This window comes from Amphiura filiformis, chromosome 1 (genome assembly GCF_039555335.1).
Source record: "Amphiura filiformis chromosome 1, Afil_fr2py, whole genome shotgun sequence".
NCBI lineage: Eukaryota > Metazoa > Echinodermata > Ophiuroidea > Amphilepidida > Amphiuridae > Amphiura > Amphiura filiformis.
In genome coordinates this window covers 61,424,856-61,448,832 of record NC_092628.1, presented here as the reverse complement: position 1 = coordinate 61,448,832, position 23,977 = coordinate 61,424,856, and the positions used below count along the sequence as shown (strand labels likewise).

General features: G+C 40.6%; 2 protein-coding genes and 1 long non-coding RNA gene across 3 annotated transcripts in view; 1 reads left to right on the top strand and 2 right to left on the bottom strand.

Moving 5' to 3' along the window:
• Window positions 1–11,175: 11,175 nt before the first annotated feature.
• On the top strand, window positions 11,176–14,276 carry LOC140150318 (uncharacterized). The gene is made up of 5 exons (XM_072172328.1): window positions 11,176–11,257; window positions 11,468–11,591; window positions 12,218–12,282; window positions 12,770–13,168; window positions 13,584–14,276. The coding sequence occupies exons 1-5, from the start codon at window positions 11,236–11,238 to the stop codon at window positions 13,691–13,693; spliced, it is 720 nt and encodes a 239-aa protein (XP_072028429.1). The 5' UTR covers window positions 11,176–11,235; the 3' UTR covers window positions 13,694–14,276.
• The window catches only part of LOC140150325 (uncharacterized), a 444,264-nt gene continuing 434,554 nt past the window's right edge, over window positions 14,268–23,977 (bottom strand). Inside the window, exon 2 of the long non-coding RNA XR_011858791.1 lies at window positions 14,268–14,504. This is a non-coding gene — a long non-coding RNA (uncharacterized lncRNA). The remainder of the gene's footprint in view (window positions 14,505–23,977) is intronic.
• Window positions 14,526–23,977, bottom strand: part of LOC140168365 (solute carrier family 28 member 3-like) — a 43,739-nt gene continuing 34,287 nt past the window's right edge. Inside the window, 3 exon segments of the mRNA XM_072191742.1 lie at window positions 14,526–20,179; window positions 20,661–20,841; window positions 21,286–21,447. Coding sequence (XP_072047843.1) covers window positions 20,085–20,179; window positions 20,661–20,841; window positions 21,286–21,447 — 438 coding nt within the window. The 3' untranslated portion in view covers window positions 14,526–20,084.

Here is a 23,977-nt window from a genome sequence, read left to right as displayed (position 1 = left end):
GATGCGTACATCATACATGTAGGAATTCCATCATTATTTATCATAATAATAAATAGTCCCAAACAAAAATGTTTGGTAGACTCATAACCGGTGCGATCTTACCTTTCCGATGTTGATTAAGATACTTCTTGCATCGATCCCGAGATGCGGAAAAACCAATAGTCATTTTGTCCCACATAAATGAATAAATAACAAAAAACCCCCGATCCCCCGGTGGACTCACCCAAAAGGTGACGTCACACCATATGATCGCCCCTTATCCGACTTGGGATCCCCTACTCGGACCAAACTTGTAGGGGGTGGCGGGTCGGGATAATCAACATCGGAAAGGTAAGATCGCACCGGTTATGAGTCTACCAAACATTTTTGTTTGGGACTAGACTCAGTACACGGTCGATCTTACCGCTTCCGATGTTGATTAAGATACTTCTTGCATCAACATCTGAAAGATCGATCTAGCAAGTAACCGACGGATGGAGGTACAAGATTGGTCAGCATCTGATCAGGGATCGGGAGCGGTAACGATGGTTTTCGCGAGGTCAGAAAATATTTTCCCCAACGGTCGGGAAAACAAAAAGACCACGCGATCACAGACATAAACCTCCTTACTTAATAAGTTTGGTGGTTAAGAATAGCGACACTGGTTCTTACCATGCTGAGTATTCTGTATAGTCTGAAAACCTGGTACCCGTACACCACCGTATTATGATCGCCCGAACAATGTCCCGGTAAACCTCCCGCCCCGTCTCTGATTACTAACGTAAACGGAAGTATCATAGAGAAGGGCGAAGGTGGCTTCGGGACACCGCCTGCTAGATCTCCTCAAGGGACAACCGAACGGTATACCCAAGATGATGAGATAGCTCAGTGTCGAGTGGGTGGGTGGGACGCGAAACCTTCGCGATCCCCCGGCCCCCACCAACACCTGGACCAGCCATTGCGACAGCGGCTGGACCGAAAGGCTCTGTAAGGGTGATGAATGCCGTCGTGAGTCCCTCGCAAGGCTTGTGTTCGGAAGAAATAGTGCTGCAGCGCCTTATCGGACACCCCAGCCTATCTTTGGCTTCAGCCGAACCTTGCCCAACCCTGGGGATTGGAGAGGGACGAATGTCGGTATGCACCGCGCCCGTTCGTAGTCACGAGAACAGAGCGCCGAACAGTGTCGCTCCAGTGTTTGTGAACACGGAAGCTAACCTCGAGACCGTGTGCAACTCAGCACCGCCGTCCCGAAGCCAACGCCAAACCGGAAAGCCATCTTGAGAGTTACGTATTTAAGCGTCGCTTTTGGACGGAAGGTCAAAAGGGTGACCCTTAAAGTAATCTAAGACTGTGTTGGGATCCCTTAGGAGGATCACTTTCCTTTTGGTAGACACTGCTGAACATACCGTCGAGCGTAGACTAATAAGGTAACCATCGGCTATGATAGTCGACCCGTCTCGAAACCTCGGTGAATGGAGAGGACAGCTGACTTATAGCTGGCCCCAGTGGCCCGCTGAAGTCTTGCTTGGAACTTTTCTGTCAGAAACTCCGGAACTAGCAGCACCGAGGCTCTAGCGGGAGAGCTATTTGTCTCATTGCACCAAGCGTAGTATGGAGCCAGACTCTGGCTATACGTACGGAGGGTAGACTTCCGTCTAGCCCGGCGATGAGAAAAACAGCTTCTGATGAAAAGTATCCCTCCGCTGCGTGTTCCCTGGTAAGGGCCATGCAGCTAACTGCAGGTGCTCTAGTGATAGACTGGGTACCTCCGCTCCGGGCATCCGGAGTAGATCTGGTACTGGGAGTGCCAGCGGCCTTGCCGCTAGCAGAATGACAATGCAGTCTTCCCACCCGATCTTGGCCACCACCCTCATGAGTAGTGAGATCGGAGGGACTGCATAAGCTGTCATCCTCCCCAGTCTATGGACAGAGCGTCCCACGGTGAATGCTTGGGGGTCCGCGACCCTTGAGCAGTACACCGGCAGTGGATGATTGCGATGAGATGCGAACAGATCTTTCGAGGGGTGGTACATCCCTTGAAGATCGTCTGAGCGACCTGCGGAGCAAGGGACCATTCTGCTGGTCCCGACACCCTTCCTCGTGACAGATTGTGCGCGAGGATGCTGGTGACGCCCGCGATGTGTATCGCTCTCATCGTAATCTGCCTGAACTTGCACCACCCTATCAGGTGTCGTGCATGCAGGCTCAATCGTGGTGGCCCGGAGTCCCCTTGTCTGTTGGGGTAGGCTACCACGGTTGTGTTATCCGTCAGGACAACGGTATGTGATTCCACGATCACCTCCTCGTAAGCGAGGGAGGTTGATGTGAAACTCTGTCTCTATGGCCCCCATAGGCCCGAGACGGAGTCTCCGTGGATGTGGACCCCCAGCCCCGTTTTGACGCTATGGTCGTCACTACGTGACATACCGGGGTGCAGGAAACCTGACACCCTGGGTCAAATTGGGCTGATGGGTCCACCACCAGAGTTCCTCTCGCGATCTCCGACAACGGAACCGCGAGGGATATTGGTGATTTACTGGGCCTGCAAGCAGGCTAGAAGGTGTAGTTGGGTAAGCCTAACGTAGAAAGCGGCAGTACAGTGCGAGGTCTACCATACTGGCCATTAGGCCTACCACCTTCATCCATGCCACAGCGGGTTTTGCCCGAGACTCGCCAAGAGTCAGGCACACCGCACCATGTTCGCCACCCGCTCGGGTGAGAGCACCGCGAACCCCTCCGTGAGGGTGATCTGGGCCCCTACAAATAGTGGTGTCTGCGTCGGGACCACGCTGGACTTTTTGAGCTGATCAAAAAATCCAGGGTCCCGCACCCTACGGACTATCAACCCCATGAGACCCGTAGTCTTCAGTGGAGTGCGTCCGTATATGAGCCAAACGTCCAGGTAGCAACTGATGTTGACACCCCTGTGCTTCAGGCACGCTGCCACCGCTCTGACCAAGAGTGTTAAACACCCTGGGAGAGATGGACAGGCGGATGGCGGTATCAAAACTGGTAATTTTGATCCTGTACCTAGAAGCGCAGATGCCTCCGATCTTGAGAGGCGATTGGCATATGCAGATAGGCGTCCGAGAGATCTAGCGATGCTGTTCCCATGCCCCTGATGGGGCAGGCTAGCACCGGGGCGAGAGTCCCCATTCTGAACCTCTTGGGCCTGACGAACGTGTTCAACAGCCTGCGGTTCCGGATGGGGCTCCTGTCGCCGGTCTTCCTTGAGCCAATGGCTCCAAGATCACCCGTAGAACGGGGGGTAGACCGGGACAATCGCCCGCGTCGTGAGAAGCTGTGTGATCCCTGTCAGTAGTGCCCGACGCTGGGGGCCGTCTGACGGCACTACTGTGGACCTCTGAAATGTGCAGGCGAATGTGGGGAGACTGGGTTGCCAGTCTGTAACCCCCACTCACCACTGACCATACCCAGGCGCTCAAAGAGATGGTTTCCCACCTCTGGGTGAAAGCCATAAGCGGTCGTCCACCGGGAGATCCCCCCGTGGAAAAACCGCTGAGCCCCCCAGGAATGCTCTGCCTAGCTTCCCTTGGAAGAGCGCTTGCTCTTCTTCGGGCTTGCCAGCTGTTCCTGTGCTACCCTTGCGCCTCCCAGAAATGGGTGCTGCAGAGGTAGTGGGCTCGGGTACTGTTGGTGGTGCACGGCCTGCTGAAGTCGGAGCTCCTACCCATGGTAAGGGCAGTTTCCGACCTCTTCAGAGTGCTCCCGTTGGTAGCTTCTTTGCACGGTCCTCCACCGTAGCGCAGAAGCATCCAAAGAGAAAAAGGACCCTGCTTTTCCATCGCGTTGAGCGATTGGAGTGGCAGGCCCCTCCCCCCGGCGCTGAGTGGACACCCTATGGGCTAGGCCCATGGAGCTCTCGTTGAGGCTAGCTGTTAGCACCGCTAATAGGCTCACCTCGCGGAAGAGCTCAGATGTTGTCTGGCGTGATACGCTTGACGACATCTGGGTCCCTCTCGGATCCCCTCAGGTAGGTCCCGTGGTCCTCCGCGTTACATCGCAGAGGAAGCGTGCAAGCACGCAGGCGTCATAGCTCTACTGAGCTCGACAGCCCCACGATATCTACCCGTGAGGTTTGCCGGGAATGAGAGTGCAGGCGTCCCCTGTGAGGAAGCAGCAGCTGAGCATCCTACTGAAAGGATCCCTGGTCCTCCTCCATGGACTCCCCTTAGGGGGTGTCCGGAGGAAGATCAGTGCTGTTGCTCCCTCGCGGGGCAGCGGGGAAGGAGATTGTAGTGATGTCACTACCGGACTCAGCTTCCGACTCCTTTCCCTCGCCCACAGTATCCGTATCATGCTCCGATGATGACGGTAACTGAGGACGGGCATCTGAAAGCGGGTAAGAAGGCATAACCACTGTGTGGCTCGCCGACTACCTGCCAGCAGAAGAGGGAGTACTCCCGCAAGACCCTGAGGTATCCGCCATGGCACCACTGGGTCCGCATGCTCTCGCAGCCGTCGTCCTAGCGCTAGCAGCACGGGCCTACCCTGATCAAGATCTGGGTTAGCCCCATGCCGGCTGGCCTGGTCAACAGCTGATGTTGGTACTGCGTGGCCATCGCTAGGCGACACTTGCCACGGTGCTAGGCCGTGGAAGAAACACCCTGCGGCGGGTACCACGGGCATACCCAGCCGGCAGCTGACCCTGAAAGGATCCGCCACCAGGGTAACCCCATGGTACTGCAGTACCAGCACCGCCTCCCCCCCCCATGTTGCCACAGAGACTGTGGCGACTAACAGGCATGAGACTGCACTTTCCTAAAAAAACTGAAAAAACTGAAAATGCGCGTGAAATTGGGCAAAAAGTACCAAAAACAGGCTGAAATTAAATAAAGTTGCGGAAATTTTGACTATAAAAAAAACTGAATTCAGTTTTTAAACTGAAAATTCTCATGCCTGGACTAAAGGCGGGTGCTGCGGTACGGTGCGGTATCAGCGTGGGTACCCGTGAGGGTTCCCAACTGTGGACCGCTGTACCCTCGCCACACTGCGTTCCCTGTTTGGGGATCAAGCTGTGTGCTGGCGTGGTACCGCGCGGAGTACTAGCATGGGTACCCGTGAGGGTGCCCGGTTGTGTACCGCTGTATGCGTGGTTCCAGCGTAGGTGCCCGTGAGGGCTCCCGGCTGTGTACCACTGTACCCATGCCTCACTGCGTTCCCCGCAAGAGATCAAGCCGTGTGTATGGGTACCCTTCTATACCGGCTGTCCCTTGGCTAGAGGGAGCTTGCCTAGTACCACGGGTAGCTGAGCGTGCATACCCCCGCTCAATCACCTCGCCACCTGAATAGGCAGCGTCAATCAATGGAGCTATGCCCTGTTGATTTGACAGTGATCGATCAAGAGAGGGTAATTGACCCATTGACGGTAATGGATCACCCACGCTCCGCTGGCTCTCGAGGACATAAGTGGGTTGTTGATCAGCTAGGCTGTTCAAGCTACTTACTGTACCCTCTAGAGCTTCGCCCAAGGTCGCTGTGTGTGGCGGACCACTCACGGCAGCTATGGGCGGGTGCATAGCGGCTACCACTGAAGTCAAGCCGTGGCTCGTCTTTGTAGCTGCCACCGAATGCACCTGGGTCGCTGTCCCGTGAGAGACTGCGAGCCCAACCCCTGAATAATCGCCAGCCAGTCCCTGTGGACAGCCAGCAGCTATTCTAGGGCCCAGGGTATCACTTTCGGCGGTCCCGCCATGGAACGCTGCCGTGTGACAACCCCAGTTGGTTCTGCTAAGACTACACCCACAGCGTTAGCAGCGGTATCGCCTCTGCTGAACCCATGCATGCTAGGGTTCAACCCAGGCAAGCCCGGGTACCCTTGCATGCTGCCCGTCGCTGGCTACTACTGTGGCTGTTTGAGCCCGTGATATGCCTGCAACAGGCGGGTGTCCTCCTGCTAAAAACCCGTGAGGATTTTCGCTAGAGGACTGGTATCCTCCTGCTACAAAACCCGCCAGGGTTTTTCGCTGGTGGTTACCGCTCTGCTGCCTGCTGCTTTTCTCCGACGTATAGTCAGTGCTTTCGCTGGCTGCTGAGCCTTTGGACGCGCTTAGCAGTCCCGAAGGAACCGCCTGCTTGTCCGGGACCGGAGCCCCTTAAGCAGACCTGCCATGACCCATAGGGGCTGTCACAGCAGAATCTACCGTGTCGACTGGTATCCTCCTGCTGCAAAACCCGCTAGGGTTTTCGGCTGGTGGTTACCGCTCTGCTACTGCTACTTTGCTCCGACGTATAGTCAGTGCTTTCGCTGGCTGCTGAGCCTTTGGACGCCTTAGCAGTCCCGAAGGAACCGCCTGCTTGTCCGGGGACCGAGCCCCTTAAGCAGACCTGCCATGACCCATAGGGGCTGTCACAGCAGAATCCACCGTGTCGACCTTACCAGTGCCCTTGGTAGATTTCTTCTTCGTCTTATGGCGATGACGGAGCCTATCCCAATCGTCAAGCTGGAACTCGGAGAGTCCTAAGCAAAAGAAAGACATCTAGAAGATCGTGAGCACTCCCTGTGGGTGAAACAGAGCGGGTGTGGGTCCCGCCCGTCACCAGGGAAGGGCAAGCCCGACAGGGCCGAGGCGAAGCGAGGAGAAAGGGAGGGGGGCACTACCCCCCAACACGCGACTCAAGCCCAGTAAGCAAACCTGAGCACGGAGGCTGGTCGCTAACGTTAGTGGTAAAGTAAGGACTGGCTAACTTTATTACTAAATGTCAGGCGGGTCCCTACCAATCCCCACCGTATGAATATCTGATTAACTTCGTCTTTATTGGACGGTAATGAAGACATAACGATAGAGTAATCACCCTAACATAGCAACAATAACCTACCGTACATGAAATACAATGTGTATGTACAAACATCTATTGTAACTTACAGGCTGCAATGGTTGTTTTACGTGGGAAACAAAATGAATGGCGTCAACGAGCGGCCATTTTGAATTGCTCGTGTGTCCCGTATACAAACGGAGGCACGATATGTAGCTAAGTTTTGGAGTTTTTCGCCAGAAAATGCCGTCAAAACTATCCTCAGCCGAACAATACCGGTTTGGTTTTACCTAAGGTGTGAAACTACAACCGTATATCTCGCCTTTGGTCGAGAAATTGATACACAGTGCTATGAACAATCGATAGGCACGCCTGTGTCAGTCGGAGACCAAGGAGGATAAGGATTTATCATATGGTGTGGCGTCACCTTTTGGGTGAGTCCACCGGGGGATCGGGTTTTTTTTGTTATTTATTCATTTATGTGGGACAAAATGACTATTGGTTTTTCCGCATCTCGGGATCGATGCAAGAAGTATCTTAATCAACATCGGAAACGGTAAGATCGACCGGTGTACTGAGTCTAAGTGTTTATTTATATTCATAATTATATTCATGTACAATACATGATGTATTAAAGCCATAACATTTGCTGAGGAGAATGCCCTCAAAAAATTTTTAATTCTGGTTTTACACAATTGTAATGTACTTTAGTCAATAAAGATACTCTGCAAAAATCAAGACTTTAGGCATTGTTAGGTGCTGTAGTTTTGTCAAAATCCGAGATTTTGAATAAAACGATGGAACCGGCGTTGTATTTATTACGATGGATATATTAGTCGTACAGTACGTACACGGCGTGCGGGATACATTTACACACACACCCCGAGGATCGTACCTTAAAAAGTTATTACAACCGCGGGAGTAGTCCCAGTAACTGAGAACGTGACGACATTTACATTTACATTGGGTATTATCTGGTATGTCACGAACCAGCTCATTTAAACGTTCCAATGATTATGTCTGTGTTCGATCTTCCTATAGAAAAATTATCAAATTCGTGTACATCGTGGAACATACTCTTTGCGTGGCTGTGCGTAGTAAGCAGTTGTATGGATGCGTAGAGTAGCGTTGTACGCGCGTGTAGTTAGCATGATTAGTCGCGGAGTAACAAGCGTAGTTGAATGTTCCACGATGTACACAAATTTAATATTTTTTCTGTAGTTACTCAGTACTAGGTCGACTTCGACTACCGCGGGAGTATTAAACATGCAAGGGCGCTAGTAGTAAATTCCAATTTTCTATGCTTTACCTCACTTGTTCGGCTCAAAATTAAAAGGGGACATATCTGACAGTAAAAGCTAACATTTTATGGAAAATAAATACCAATATATTTTTACAGAAATGTTAAATATGGCTTTAAATAATAATTTATTTTTTTAAGCTTTCCTAAATACCTTTCAAATGCATTATCGCCGCTTCCCATACCAAAACATCTGCATCACAGACATGCACAGTAATGTCGTCAACACATAGTATTTATTTCTTACTAAGCTGTACTCAATATAATGCATAAAACATTAAAATACGTTCTGCTGCTGTAAACTTTCGTATTAAAATTTCTCCTAGAACACCGCCATGTTTTTATTTAACCCTGTACCCTAATATGCAAGTACGAGTCTATCCATTCAACGGTATATAATTACAAAATAGGGTACATGGTAAGAGAGCGGCAGTGGTTACCATGGTGAACCAATCAATTACGCTGCTCTGATGATCACGTCTCTTCAATGAATTGCGATGCACCTGTTGAATTCCATGAGATGTATGATTTATCCGGGTACGTGTGTGATGTATCAGAGATGAGATATACTAATTTTTCCTGTTTTGAAGGGATCTGGATTCTGGAATGAGCGTTTTGAGCGTTTCGACAGTATTTTTATGGGACATGAGAGCACCTCAGACGTATCTGAATTCGAAGCATGTCTTTCTGATATCAAATAATTTTCATTTTTTGAAAATCACGATATAATACACATTTTATGACACATTATAAAAATTTGATATTTTTCAAATTTTTGATATATAACAGTCCTCGAAGTAAATTTTATAAATCTAATGATATATTCTTAAAGTGTATGTAGCTGGGAGGAAAAGCCGACGATCAATTGAAAATTTTGACATTTCATATTGAAGATATGGATTTTTTTCCCAAAAAGATCTAATTTTTTTTGGTGTTTTGGGAAAAAAATCCATATCTTCAATACTTTATGTCAATATTTTCAATTGATCTTCGGCTTTTCATCCCACCTACATACACTTTAAGTATAAATAATCAGATTTATAAAGTTTACTTCGAGTACTGTTAAATATCAAAATATCAATTTTAATGATTTGCCATAAAATGTGTATTACATTGCGAATTTCAAAAATCAAAATTATTTGATATCAGAAGGACATTCTTCGTATTCAGAATGCAATTCGATATGTCTGATGTGCTCTAATGTCCCACAATAAATACTGTCCAAACGTTCATACCCCTTCCCTTAATGAAATATAGCTAAATCCTTAAGGGCTTTTATAATTTGTCATAAAAGTTGTATTATATTGTGATTTTCAAAAAAAATGAAAATTATTTGATATCAGAAAGACATGCTTCGTATTCAGAATGCAATTCGATAGGTCTGAGGTGCTCTCATGTCCCACAAAAAATACTGTCGAAACGCAATAAACGCTCATTTTAGATCCCTTAATCAGTTCTTACTGTAAATAAAAGCCAAATTTTAATATGTGTCCAATTTTTGGAAATAATGGCCCAAAGTATGCGTTTTAGGGTGTTTTTCATTGAATTGTACTATAAGAATAAGTTTCAGGCCGAGAGAAGTTCATTCTTATTTCTGGAAAACACATTTGCTAATATCTTTTATATAAAAATTAACATAAAATTCACATTAAATTTATGGACAAACTCAATTCAAGGAGGCAAATAACATGGCATTTGCCAACCCAGTAAATTATTTTGCCCACTCAGTAAATTCTACTTGCTTGCCCATTCCCGGTGCAGTGCCCATTTCCCAAAAAAGGCCTAATCATAAAACTAGTACCATGGTGCATTTCTTAAATTAAAGGAAGGTTACCCGATATTTTTGGAAAATAGAATTCTTAAAAATTTATAAATGCTGTCCCTTTCGAGCATTCATGCAAAAAGAACATGAATGTTCCTTGTAAATGTGACTAAATCACTAATTCCTTATGAAACTACTGACATTTATACAGCGCGAATGAGTCTACAGTGTTTTTTCATGATAAATTGATATCCAAATGAAAGATCCGATTAACATATTGAAATTAGGAGTTCCAAATCGTTGTAAGTTTCCAAATTATTGATTATTATCAAAAACGATTGAATTATGTTTTTTAACATCTAGGAGTCAAGAAACTCTAAATATGATCTATTTTCAATGTACAATATTTAATTTTTCAATTATGTGTCTGCATAGATTTTTAATTTAAATTTTCAATTATGTTTCTTCATCATACTTAAATCTATGGTTTCTTTTGTGCAATAAGTTCAACCGAGTCCTTCAAGAATAACTATCGGTCAAAATCTCCTTCGGCCTTGCTGTATGTATTTAACTCTCCTAAAAATATTGTAAATCATTTAGGACCTTAATTATTTGCCTCAGATTTTAATACGCCACTTTTCGGCAAAAGTTGCCAAATCTTTGTCTTTTTTTCATGATGTAAGAATTGCCAAAGGCGCTGGATTCACAATACTTCAAGATTTTTTTTTCAATCCATCCCCAATGTCAAAAAGAAATCTATACGTCACTGGATAAGCACAATACGTCAAAAGTAAAAATGACATATAGCTCTACGTAATAATATTGTTAAGAATCGTTACCTTTCCTTTGTAAGCAATCCAAAACCGAACCCAATTTACACTTTCAATGAAAATGAAAAATAATACTGACACACTGACATATCATAACATGATGACGATTCTAAACTATATAGCTTAAGGGGCTGTGCAATAATGAGCCCGGGAAGTAACATTTCCAAACGGCATGCCAAACATTGCCTGCCCCCTCTCAGCTTGCCAAAAAAATTTGCCCCCATCCCCCTGCACCTTTGCGCATGTCAAATTTAGGGAACCCATTTTGCAAACTTGGTAGATGGTAGATAGCGCGAGAGTATAACGAGCAGGAAGGTTTGCATAATTCAATGTTTCCGTACGGTTTCCCTATAAGCTTTTTAGAGCGTTTTCGTCCCTTCCCCTTGTGCCAAAAATTGCTTATCCCCCCCCCCTTTTTTTGGCTTGCGAACAAATCCCACCCCTCTTAACACTCATAATTATTGCACATCCCCTAAATGATGTCTTTTTTTTCATTTTCATAATACATGCACATTAGAATCACTTCGGCTTTCGCTTTTAAAACACGTGAAAAGATATTCGGAATATTTTTTCAGGTATATACTGATATGGATGTAACGTCTGTGCCAGGTAAGAATACTTTTTTTTACTTATTACATTTATGAAAAAAATTATTATCATCACTCTGCACAGCGAGTCCAACTTCAATATTTACAAACATATAGACATGATAGAGGCTTCTCCCAAACTCACCCACGGGAACTCACCATCTCCCACCTCACCAATCTGACTATATGCCTGCTTTTACCTGTACACCCCTTTCACTTTTTAAATTTTTAGACGGAGATGATACTAACCTATCGGTTACTCCAGTTTCTCTGATGATCTATTGTAGCAGTGCTCTTCTGATCACACTCTGCCTAGTATTCCTCGTTGCTGGGATATATTCACATTGTAAATCGAGGTATACAGATATCTTTCTAAATAAAATATTGTAATAAATTATTCCTATATTTTATTTTGATGCACATACGCTTTGGAATTCATGATGGCAGCTATAGGGAGGATTTCGTGGGATTTTTGTTGGACGCTTTAACGGTCATTCGTCTGTTCGTTACCAATATATGTTTACAAATTCATAAAACTATCACAATGCATAAAATAAAAATACCAAAATTGTGGCAGACAATGTCAGATGTGTGCATCGACTCTGCATGTTAACCCACTGAAAACATCAATAATATTATAAATTCCAATAAATTTTTCAATAAAAATATATTGTTTTATCTGTGACACGCAATGCCTCATACACATGAATATAAATCAAAACTTGAAACTATCTATACCAAGTGTTGCAAAGGAATATATTATGAATTCTATGAATTATAGTATAGATAGTTTTATTTTAAAGCATGCAAACACGCGATTTGAAAAACATTGTATTTTTGAATGTAATTTTGCACCGCTGTGTTCTCGCTATTGAAATGTTTAAATTATATACCTAAATTAGTAACGATCGCCACATATTTGATATCTTATGACGCGTATGACTATGATTGTCTTTCTCTTTCACGATTCCTATACTGTTAGGACACAGGTTTCTCGAAGGACATCTGCTACCCCGGTAAACGCAAGTGGGCACAAAATATTGACAGGTATACATTCCCCATTATAGTTGTTCATTCAGCGTTGGTTTTAAGGGTTAGCTTCAGTGGGGTTCACATTGGAAACGTCCCCTTTTAGAGTGAGTTTCGGGTTTTTTTTGTCAAAAACTTAGATTTTGACACCGGCAAAGGAGTTTTTAAAATCTTTTAAAAACGTCAATGAACGAAGTGAAAAACACAAACTAACTAAAACTAAGTAAGCAAGTATCGAAACCTAACATGTTCATTTCCCCATAACCTATTGTTTATCTGATCGACCATAGCCTATATAACATAAATTGTCAGAAAGTCAAAGTCGTTTGAGGTTTCAAACCATGGCCAAAGATCAGCTGCTGTTTGTCACTGGGTTATTGTACAATGATTTGTTACGTAAATGGTAATGATTTGAATTTCGTAAAATTTCAAGAGTAATGATACTAATAATGGATGCAAAATGACAACAACGGCCCATTTCTTACTTTGACTCGCACACTTTCAGGGCATAACAATGATGATGGCATTGGCACAGATATCCACAGATATGAACAACCGAGAACCACAGACATTGGAACATACTTGCAACCTCTATCAATGATATCGTCGGACAAAACGAATGAGACTATGACTCGAACGGGTACGATCACCGCAGTAGTACAAATCAACCTAGGGGATATAGCTGATGGAACCATCTCACTGGATGGAACCCTAAATCGGGCCCTAAATGCCCCTACATCAATGCCAACAACAAAAACAACTACAACCAAAATAGGAACTTTGCCCAAGTATGAGAACACACCCGTCAAATCAAGGAATAACTATCAGCATCATGACTTGATATCTAAAAACTGGCAACCGTCTCCTTACGACTATCCGGTCAACTTAAATTTACTCCAAGACGGTAATTGTATTTTTCTATTTCAGAACCAATTTTAGATTCAAGTTTAATTAAGTTGGTGTCACGCGTAAACACTGGCGAAAATCTATCTCGATTGTGACATATCACCGATATAAACATGTTAAAGTGTTACTAATCCATCAATAAATCCTTCTATAAACGTTTTATAGTGTTAATTGTATGCAACGCCTCCTATACTTTTACGTACATGTACACGTAGAATATAAACGCGTTTTAGTGTTTATTAAGTGTTATCCGTTGTTTTTTACAGTGATTTGCACGCAAGGCGTGTTCAAAAATCAAGCGGCAATCCAAGAATATATAAATGATCCATAATAATCATCAATCAACTTTTGATTTGTGAAAATGATGTGATATGCATGTATTTATGACACGGTATGTTTCTATTTTTCATCAGATGGTGTGATAGGTACGGAAATCTCTGGTTATATGGAGGTGTTATCCAGTACAGAAGACATCTACGAAGCAGTTGATAAAAAACGCCGTGTTCGTGTAGATTCTGTTTGATGAATTGGAGAATGTTGATGGACTGCGGTTGTCGTTTTCTTTCTGCAACATTCTTAACCTTAAAATAATTTAAAATTAGACTTCTTATCATTGATTATTTCGCTTCTGTCAGCCGACGGGGTGAGCTAACAAGATCTTCTGACAACGAGGAAGTTCCTCGAAAGCGCTCCGGATCCCGGTAAGCGAAATAAACAAGTATTGAAGTCTCATTTATTATTTATTCTCTCATGTTTTATTACCACTATACGTATATGAATCTACATCTATATTCTTAATCTTGTATAGAGTTATCTTCCGGAGGTATGTTGGTCATTTCCGATCGTATAACTGATAAAGAAATTTGATCATTTTTGACCCTCTAAAGCAAAAAAGACAAGTTGGGATCTGGGATCTGATAATGAGATGAGAGAAAGGATCATTATTTCAATACTAATTTGTGAACATCTCATTATAAAGATCATATCAGGTGGAAACAAAAATGGAACTGAGTAGTAACAGTTTTTGGGACCGATAATTGTACATTATTTTATATAAATCGAACATACGACAAGTAAAACATAAAACGATAGAAAGGTTGTGTTATTTCCTTTTTTTATTTCAATTTGTGCTACATGTATTTATAAAGCTCAATGACCATTGATGTCATTCACAATTTCGATTTTAACCCAAGTCTACCAGTTTTTAGATTGATTGCTGTTTATTGTTACGAACTACAATCAGTCAATAACGTAATACTCTTTTAATTTGCATGATTAAAACAATGTGATTTTTTAAAAACATGTCCCAAAGGCAACGTTACACTGCAAAAAAACTGTGTCTAGAGATTGAACACTTTTCCTCGATTTGTAAACACGTGTAAAATCTAAAAATATCGAGTGTTTAATATCTTAACACAAGGCATTTTAAACATGTTTACAAATCGAGGACAACATGAAGATGGATGGTGTCTATAGAATGGTGTTTAATCTCTAGACACTGTTTTTCAGTGTATACCTTTTTTACTTGTCCTGCATTTGCGTAAAAGGCTATTCAGTGATTTGTATAGGATCGTAAATATCATCAAAATTCAGATTTTGGCACCATTTTTAGTGTCATGTAGATGTGCTAACATAACCTGCTAGTGGTTAAGCCGAATTACAAAATATGACATTTTACATGAATCTGTAAATGTTAGCTATTTGAATGGGGCTTCAACTTTGTCAATACTGCATGCAGTTTTCCTCGTTTTTTGCCAAATTTTTCTTTTTCAAAAATAACCAATGACAATTTTAATGACTTATTCTTCACTTTTAGGCAATTTATACACAGTTCCTATATTTTTTACACTTTCGCTGCATCACTGAACATGCCTTTAACGCAATTGTACATGCTCGCATGCAGACGCCGTTATATGCTAAAGACATTAAAAATACTCCTTATTGTAAAGGAATATCAGAATTGTAGATAATGCATGCACACAATATGGTGATGTAGAAACGTTTTATCATTTTCAATGAAACTGCACCCTTTTCTTATGGTGTTTGGATTTGTATAGTATCACTTCTGTTCGATATCAGCCTCAAGGAAAAGTGAATGTATATAATAAATTGTACAAATAATTATGATGTCTACTACACGTTATTTATATCCTATTTCACTTTCACTGTGTCCATGTGAGATTCCATTCCACGTATACCGACACTAAATACCAAATTACTATGGTACAGAATAATAGCACATAATGTATAAAATTCGAGTTGTAAAACTTAAGCTACGAAAGTCCCTCAGTAGATGAGCACACTTGTGCGAATTATGCCCGATTCATACTCTTGTGGCGAGCAATGAGCGATTGATCATTGACCAATGAAACTGGACCATACCTTCTACTTCTATAAATATACGATCCCGGTCATTGGTTTACGATCAAATAATTTGTGATTTACTCCAAAAAAGAGGTATACGGTACCGCAGGTCATCACAATACCCTAATACCGGTATATTGTTATCGATATTATTTTACAATAAGATACATGATATTTACAGCATTTTTACGCATTATATGCAGTTTCACGCTGTTTACTCTACATTTGATATCAAAATTAATTGTCAATTAAAGACGGTATTTATAATTGCAATATTAATTGATACACGAATAATGCAGCTTAATAAATTACAAAGTATATGCAAACTGATATTAAACACTTACGTCATGAGGTTTCACATTTAGCATTTTAAAGATGTCCACAAAATGACCCATAAAAATTATAGCCCCTACATGATATTTCACCCGTAACTGTACACAACTTATATGAAGCTTGGGTCAGTGCTTCTTGTGGCATCTGGTGCTAGTAGCATTTTATGAAAGGGGTGATAAGAATTAGAAGAAGATGCAGAAGATTCGACAACTCAACCAATATAGGCCTAGGGCAGTGTATTTTAAAGATAGATTGTCAAAGTTTATGGCGAGTTGTATTGGTTTTTAAACGGATTGTTTCATTGTATCATACAGAAACTAAAACACGAAGGGGTTGCAAATTCACTTAGCTGATTCCAAGAGCAATATATAATTTCAAAGCTACCTTAAACTGAAGTATATTATATTAATCTTTGTTGGGTTCAGAACAAAGATTAATATAATATGAATTTCAAGATTCAGATATCACATAATTTAAACGTTCAAATTACCAAGAACAACACAGATAATGGCAAAATATGTAACTCTCTATACATGCAGCCAATTGCCTATCAAGTGAATGGTAAGCTCTACTTGCAACAAACCCTGTAATAATAATAATATCCCTGTCACGGACATAATTCGCCGTAATTTTCACATACTGGCGAATAGCAAACAATTCTAAACCATCATCCCATATAGCCTTTGGATTATATTGGCCAAAGAGGACGAATTACAGAGCAAAGCCATTTTGCCTCGGTGACTACCCGCGTATAGGGAATCCAACAAGGCATTCCATGGAACAGTTTACAGTAATCATTGATTCGCCCGTATGTAATATTCACGGCAATATGATTTTATGATTTACCGAATAAACCTACTGTAACTACAATATATAGGATTGTCAGGATTATAAACAGCTTCCACCTGAGACAACTTTTCTTTCTTTATAACCATAATGAATAGGCCTAATACATTGATAATGAAAACGAGATGACCCTGATTCCGACTTCAATAACCTTGCTATCCCGAACTTTAAACATAAATGAACATTTTCAACAGCAATGAAGCGCAAATAATGAATTACATATACATGTACAAAAGGTATACCAATATTGCGGTATAATGATACCGGTACATAATATAGGATATGCAAAAGTTGTTTATACAGCTCAGGTATTTGCATTTGGCAATATATATAGCATGATCAAATTCAAAGCAGTATAGAAATATTCTAACGCTTGGCGTTAGGCTGGAAAGGACTGTGCTTATACCGGTACCACGTGTAAAAAATCACATTCACTTTATACATGTTTGAACAAATCAAACACTTAAAAATTACATATTATTCACATAATGTTTCACTGAAATAGCGTCATTGAGCTGTATTATGTTGGGCTTACATATACATTTGGTCAAAAACAGCTTTAGATTTACAATACCGTAAAACCTCGTTTACAAGCATATAGAATGCTTTTGATGAAAGCTAAATTAATGCAGGCGCCCTCCATCCACAAAATGATAACATTATAAAGTTTGAGCGAATAAATTTCCAATACAAGCATATACAGAGAAGTATTATTGTAAGACCAATCTATTGTATCAGCATATTTACGGCTGTTTCGTATTTAATTTAGCTTTCATCAAAACACCCTATATGCTTGTAGCCGAGGTTTTACGGTAATTGTTTTTTTTTATTAGGGCAATCTACATGCACTGAATCCACAGCAAATGCGTCTAGTAGGCATACTTCAATCAAATTTTCCATCTGAAATGTGGACTTGCTTTGTATCCTGCCAATTTGATGCGGGTTTATTCTCCCGTTTATACTGTAATAATGGTGTCTTACGATATTATAAACATGTCCAGTGTACGGTAATTACTAAGACATGTCTTTAACAATGACTTAGAAATAGAACCACGTGTCTTGCGTGAAAACATATAAGACACACAAACTTGTGAATTGATTTTGAGACACAAGTCACGTCCAAGTAAGACATGTCATAAAAAGTCATGTCTCTATACAAGACATGCCACACAAAGTCATGTCTTTAGCCGTGCAAGACATGTTTAGATTGCAAGACTTGTCAGTTGAAACCAGTTTTAAGATACGTCTTGATTTTATGTCGTCTGCTTACGTGACTTGCTGGAAGATTTGTCTCAATTTAGTAGGCCCTACAAGGCACATGTTTTTCAGTTTTTTATGTTTTCTATATTATTGACGACAGGGAAGATATGTCTTCTTGCAAGACAAGTCTTTAAAATGATGCCAAGACACCATTTTTACAGTATAGATTTCCCCAATATTTCTATGTCCCCATAAAAGAGGCACAAAGAATTAAAGATCAACATTTCTTCCAAAATTAGCCTACAGAGTAGATTTTGAGGAACTAAAATAACGAAGTAGTACTGTACTTGACTTCAATTGAATAGATAGTCGACATTTGTTATTAAGTGAATTTGTGATTGTAGATCAAAAGATGGCGAAACATATGTTGTTGATTTTCATGATTTCGTTCATTTTGATCACAAGAACCATATCAAAAAGAAATATGTACATAAAATGCACTAGACGGGTCACTTTATACACTAAAGTGTGCTACATGTTTGTACAAAATTACAAAACGCTTTCTATATATCTGCTAGTTGAGCGCAGCTTTAATGATAAAAAATTATTATTATTAAACAAAATCCAACAGATTCTGCCAAATTTGCAAATATATATTTTATAAACCTATGACAAATAAACAATATATCATTTACATTAACATACACTACCGTGTACGTGACACGTATGTTTGATAGAAAACATATTCCTTTTGAAGTGATACCATACTGAACGACTGTAATGTAAAATCCAACCTTCATAATGCCAATAGTTTCAAACTTGACGTTGGGAGCCCTCATAATTTATGGGAACCGTTCTGCTGAAGCAGTAAAATTGAAATAATTTTTGCTTGTTTGATTGTAGCCATTCTTCTGCTATAGCAGAAATCAAAATAAGATTATTTCAAACTTGATGCCCACATTTAAAATAGGCCTATAAATCGGAAGTATAAACGGGTACAAAAATATATTATTAAGAGGTTCTTGAGTTGCAGTCTTGTAATTTTGGGCGATTGTACAATTATTTAGTCTTATATAAGATTACAATTACGAGTATAATTAGTATTATGTATATGTAATCAATGCGACAAAGCAATCCATAGATTCAATTATTATCACGTCATTTACAGAGCTTATACACTGCATACATGAAAACGAGACTTTGTAGAAAAGTGTAAGTTAATAATAGAAATAATTTACATCTTGATGAACATATTAATGTTTCACATCAACTAAGTACACCAATTTGAAATATAAGCCAAGTAAAAAATGTAGAAATGTGAGTGATTTGCTATTACCATTACCAATAACAGCTTTGTATACAAAGATAGAGAAATCCAGAAGTATTCAAAGTTCCTAGAAAAAAGTATTAAAAGTGTAAATTACCAACAACAGTTAGTATATAACATTAACATTATTCAATATTTGATGTAAATATCCCGGGATAGATCCACCAGAATGAGAAGTCCTTTTATGCATTGTATTTTTTCGAATCACGTAAAGCCAATGCCTGAAATACTACTCGGCTCGGTATCGAAGAACAAACAACACGGTTTTTCAAACACGTAACTTAATGATGTGAAGATTCACATTTGCGTAAAAAAGCGCTTTTAGTGTGTATCAGGCAGTAGTTAGCGTTGAATACTGCTATTCACAGCATGCAGCAGGTTTTTTTACACGACAATACAAAAACAAGGTGTTTACAATGTTAATTTTTCAGTTTGAGGATAAGTTCTTGTTTTCAACTCAGGTCTGAATCATGACTCCAATAATCGATGCTGATCTTCATTGTGGCATTTGCCTGGTTTTCACATCGTTCCATTTAGCCTTGTTTTCAGTTCATCCATCACATTAAAGGCATTTAGTGCAATTTCATACTCGAGGCGACGAATAGTACACTATGCCACGTATTCGTCCCCGAGACGACGAATAGTACCACATATTCATCCCCGAGACCACCATATATTCGTCCCAGTTTGTTTCTCTTTGGTAAATGCACCTGGTCATTTAAATTGCAGTATGATGTGCAAGACGCAATGGCTGATAAACTCTTCAGGGGCCATGCAAACAGCGATTTCAGATTTTGCCGCCACCAGTTAAATTCAACAAGCGAATAGCTATGTTAAGATATCACTAGCTTCCAGTAACGTACGTGATGGGTTGTTCTGTTGCTGTGTAATTTCCAACTACGGCATCATCCTCGTATCTTTCTGCTTTGTACAACAAACCTGGAGGTGCAGTAAAGATAATAGTATTTATTAGATTGATTCAAGTAAAATGAGATCGAACGCAAACCCAGGGTACGGTAAGTCGACATTAGTATAGGATCTTTCTCTTCTTCAGTTTTCTTATCCTGTTGACATTATTTTCACCAATAAGGTAAAGTAACCATTATCATCATCATCTTTGTCATCACAACCAAAATATATAAATGATGAAAGCTATTTAAGTTCAGTGAGAATATTAGTGAAAATAGCCAATGAATAATTAATTATTCAAATTTAATGATCACAAACCGAGGAACAATCTGTACCTATATCATAATTCTTGTTGTCATGCATCGTCATCATCATCAACATCAACATGAACATCAACATCAACATCAACATCAACATCAACATCAACATCATCATCATCATCATCATCATCATCATCATTAATAATAACAACATCTATTCGGTATCAATGTAATTAATCGTTCAAACCAACCTGCAACAGAGGCTGTCATAAGACAAGCAATTGTACCAGCAAACAAAGCTCGGATACATAATTGTGATATTTCGCTCTTCCGATGTGGAACCAGAGGGATCATTCCACCTAACATCACACCAAGACTCCCCAGATTTGAAAACCCGCACAGTGCATATGTTGCAATGACCTCTGACCGCGTCTGAAATAGGAGTAAAGTGTATAACCGAGGTTAAAACGATTTTCACTCCAAAAGAGTGACATTTTCATTATTCAAGGAGCCATTTAAAGGACCACCCCAAAAATGATTTGTCCCTTATATCATACCTCAAACTGGACATGTCACTCATTTGGGGTGAAATTCCACTCTTTTTGGAGTGATTTGCACTTTTCTTGGAGTGGAATACATAGATATTTATTATTTTGGTTCACTTCTTGTGTATGCGTATAGCGGAGAAAGGATGTTACACTTGCCAAATGCCAATGATGTTGTTGTCATATCGTTCATCATTATTGGATGAGATATTAAGAAGCAACATCATAATCATTACGAAGAAGGCCTATACTTGCTAAAATCGAAAGTTATGTTACAAACAGATGCATGCTGTATTATACTGATACGATGAGCAACAACATGTGTTCTTACCGATATTTGCCCGGTTCTTGCATATTCAGCAAGTTCTGTGTACGCGATGAATTCGTTAAGAAATGTCTTAGTGCCAATGAGTTCAGCCACAATGAGGGTCTCTTCATGCCGACCTGTACCTAAAAGCCAGGCGATTGGATAAAGCACATACCTGCAAACAAGCTATTCAAATAGAAACAAAAGAAAATAAGAAACAAAACAGACGGTTTTGAGTCAAACAGATAACGTTTATATCAGGCTTCTAAATAACACCGGACGGGTCACTTTTTGGTTAAGATTTCTGAATACCCATCAAGGAGCTACGGGACGATTTTAATTAATTAAACTCCTCCCGTAGCTCCTGTCGAGTGAGAATCAGTATCCAAAATGGTAAAACATGCACCCTGTAAGTTTATCCACACACAACAGATCTATTCAATAAGTACAATACTATACAGAAATCAGAAATAATAATAATAATAATAATAAAAACCAACTTAATTCGCGTCTGACGTCCCCTGTCATTCAATATCAGAGATTTGTCGTTGATGTTTAAATTTTCAGAACTGCGCAGTGAAAACCAGCGTGCCTTATGATTTATGATTAATTTTGCACATTAAAACGTACAAACCGCCTCAAAAGTTAGGTCTTATGGGCAAAATATCTAATTCTCGATCATGAGAGCCAACTTGGGTATGCCCAGATATATGCGTCGAGGGTACTATACGCAAGATCACACGCTTACGGAGCAAGCACATCTTTTGAGAATTGACCAATCACGATAGGTTGCGCGATCGTGTTGTTCCACGAAAAGTGCGCTGACGCCACAGTATACGCAGAAGATACGACCTCTCAAGATCGAGAATTAGATATTTTACATAGGAAGCTTTCATTGCTTTTTAAGGCACTATGTCATCAATGCTTATAGAAAGATGTTTTTTGTCCAAGGTAAGAGTACAGATATCGTCCGACATTTTCTGCGATTCCTTCATTCTCCGATGAAGGCACAAATGAATACCTCCTTTTTATTTACGCGTTAACCAATCATGGGCCGTTGAGAGTTTGATTGACAGATGACGTCAGATCAGATCAAATATTCCCAGCTTGCACACCAATAAGAAAACCATCAACATCCACCATATTACAAGCTATTACAATTATAAGGCAACTGTGTGCATTTTACAGATTTTGCAGATTCTTGTGCGTTTTTGCAGTTGTATGCGAACTTTCGCAAACTCCCTTGCGATATTGACCAATTACAACCCGACACTCACACCAGTTAGTGATAAGGTACCTTTCGTGGGAGTATATCCAGCTAAGTGCATTAATTTCAACACCTCGGTCCGTTTTAGTAAACACAAATTATTTGAAACAATCTGCTGTATAATTCCGTCTACAAGCATATTATGCCTCGGTTGAAGGTTACGGCGCATATAGGCTCCCATCACAAAACTAGAATTTTAGGCACAAACGAAAAGTACCCTCCAGTAAAAATTACGAAGGCACGAACCCTTAATTCTTAGCTCACGTGGGCTCAAATGAGCCCGTGTGCGCTATTAGGCGAATCTTTACGGTATTAGAACTACGTTGGTTGATATTGCCTGAAACCAGAAATATTTCTATCGTAATCGCGATCGCGATCATTCAGCAAAAAATAACGATCACTTTACACGAACATTTTTAAGATGCGTAACTTTGTGCAAACAGAATGGCATTGGATATGAATACCTTAATATTATCTAGGGATATTAAACAACGCAAGAAGTGTGGTGTTTTTCTTCTCACCAATAACGCCATTGCTAGTTATCAGTATCACTGGTCTATAAGATCCAATTTATGACACAAAGTGATAATTTTAAATCATTCAGCGACACATTAATAATTTCATGACGACTCGTTCAGAAAAGCGTGAAAGACAGGTAATGTATATTTCCATTTAAATGAAGAATGGAGAGATGGCACCATTATATCCACTTGATGTGCTTCACACTTTTATTGGGTGGAGAGAGAGTACCAAAGATGCACACATTTTTGAAGCGAATCTGGTTTGTAACGTTTGTAATTCTTTGTTGCACTGATTGGTCAAAGAAACATACTAGTGTGATCATGTAATTATTATTATCATTATTATTGTATGAAAACAGTTCAGATTTGTTTGTAGGTGGTTATTAATTACTTTAAAATATATTCACGCACACCGTTTTAAAAATATTATTATCCTATACATGCTATACAAGAACCGTTGCAATTAATATTCCTGACTATTATTATTAATATCAAATATATTATTTTACCATGATTACTATTGTCTGGTAATTTGTATTCAAACGTTCCTAGCATAACAATGGAACAAAATTCTAAAGCGGTAAATAATATCCCGGTATAAATTGACAGAAAACGGTACGTGATCTTTGTAAAGTAATTAATCTACCAAATCTAAACAAATCTTGGGAATGAAAAAAGAGAATATTAATGATTAATAATATGATTGTCCCTTAATAAAGTACCGATGCAGTATATTCTAAGAGTAGGCATATATAATATTAACCCGTATTTCTCTTTGCTCTTTCGAAATCAACGTTGTTTCTATTTGACTGTGCCTGTCATGAAAATTATGCTTTGTGCTTTAAAGGTAACCTATTTGTAGGTTAATAAATGCGTATCACTTGTTGGGAGTGAAATTGTACAAAATAATGCTCGCAAACTGAGATGC

What these genes read in the sequence shown, in the direction of transcription:
- LOC140150318 (XM_072172328.1), top strand. Translation starts at nt 11,236, where the DNA reads ATGGATGTAACGTCTGTGCCAG. An exon ending in TATTCACATTGTAAATCGAG is followed by an intron (nt 11,592 to 12,217) that starts GTATACAGATAT and finishes CTATACTGTTAG; the next exon opens with GACACAGGTTTCTCGAAGGA. An exon ending in CTTAAATTTACTCCAAGACG is followed by an intron (nt 13,169 to 13,583) that starts GTAATTGTATTT and finishes ATTTTTCATCAG; the next exon opens with ATGGTGTGATAGGTACGGAA.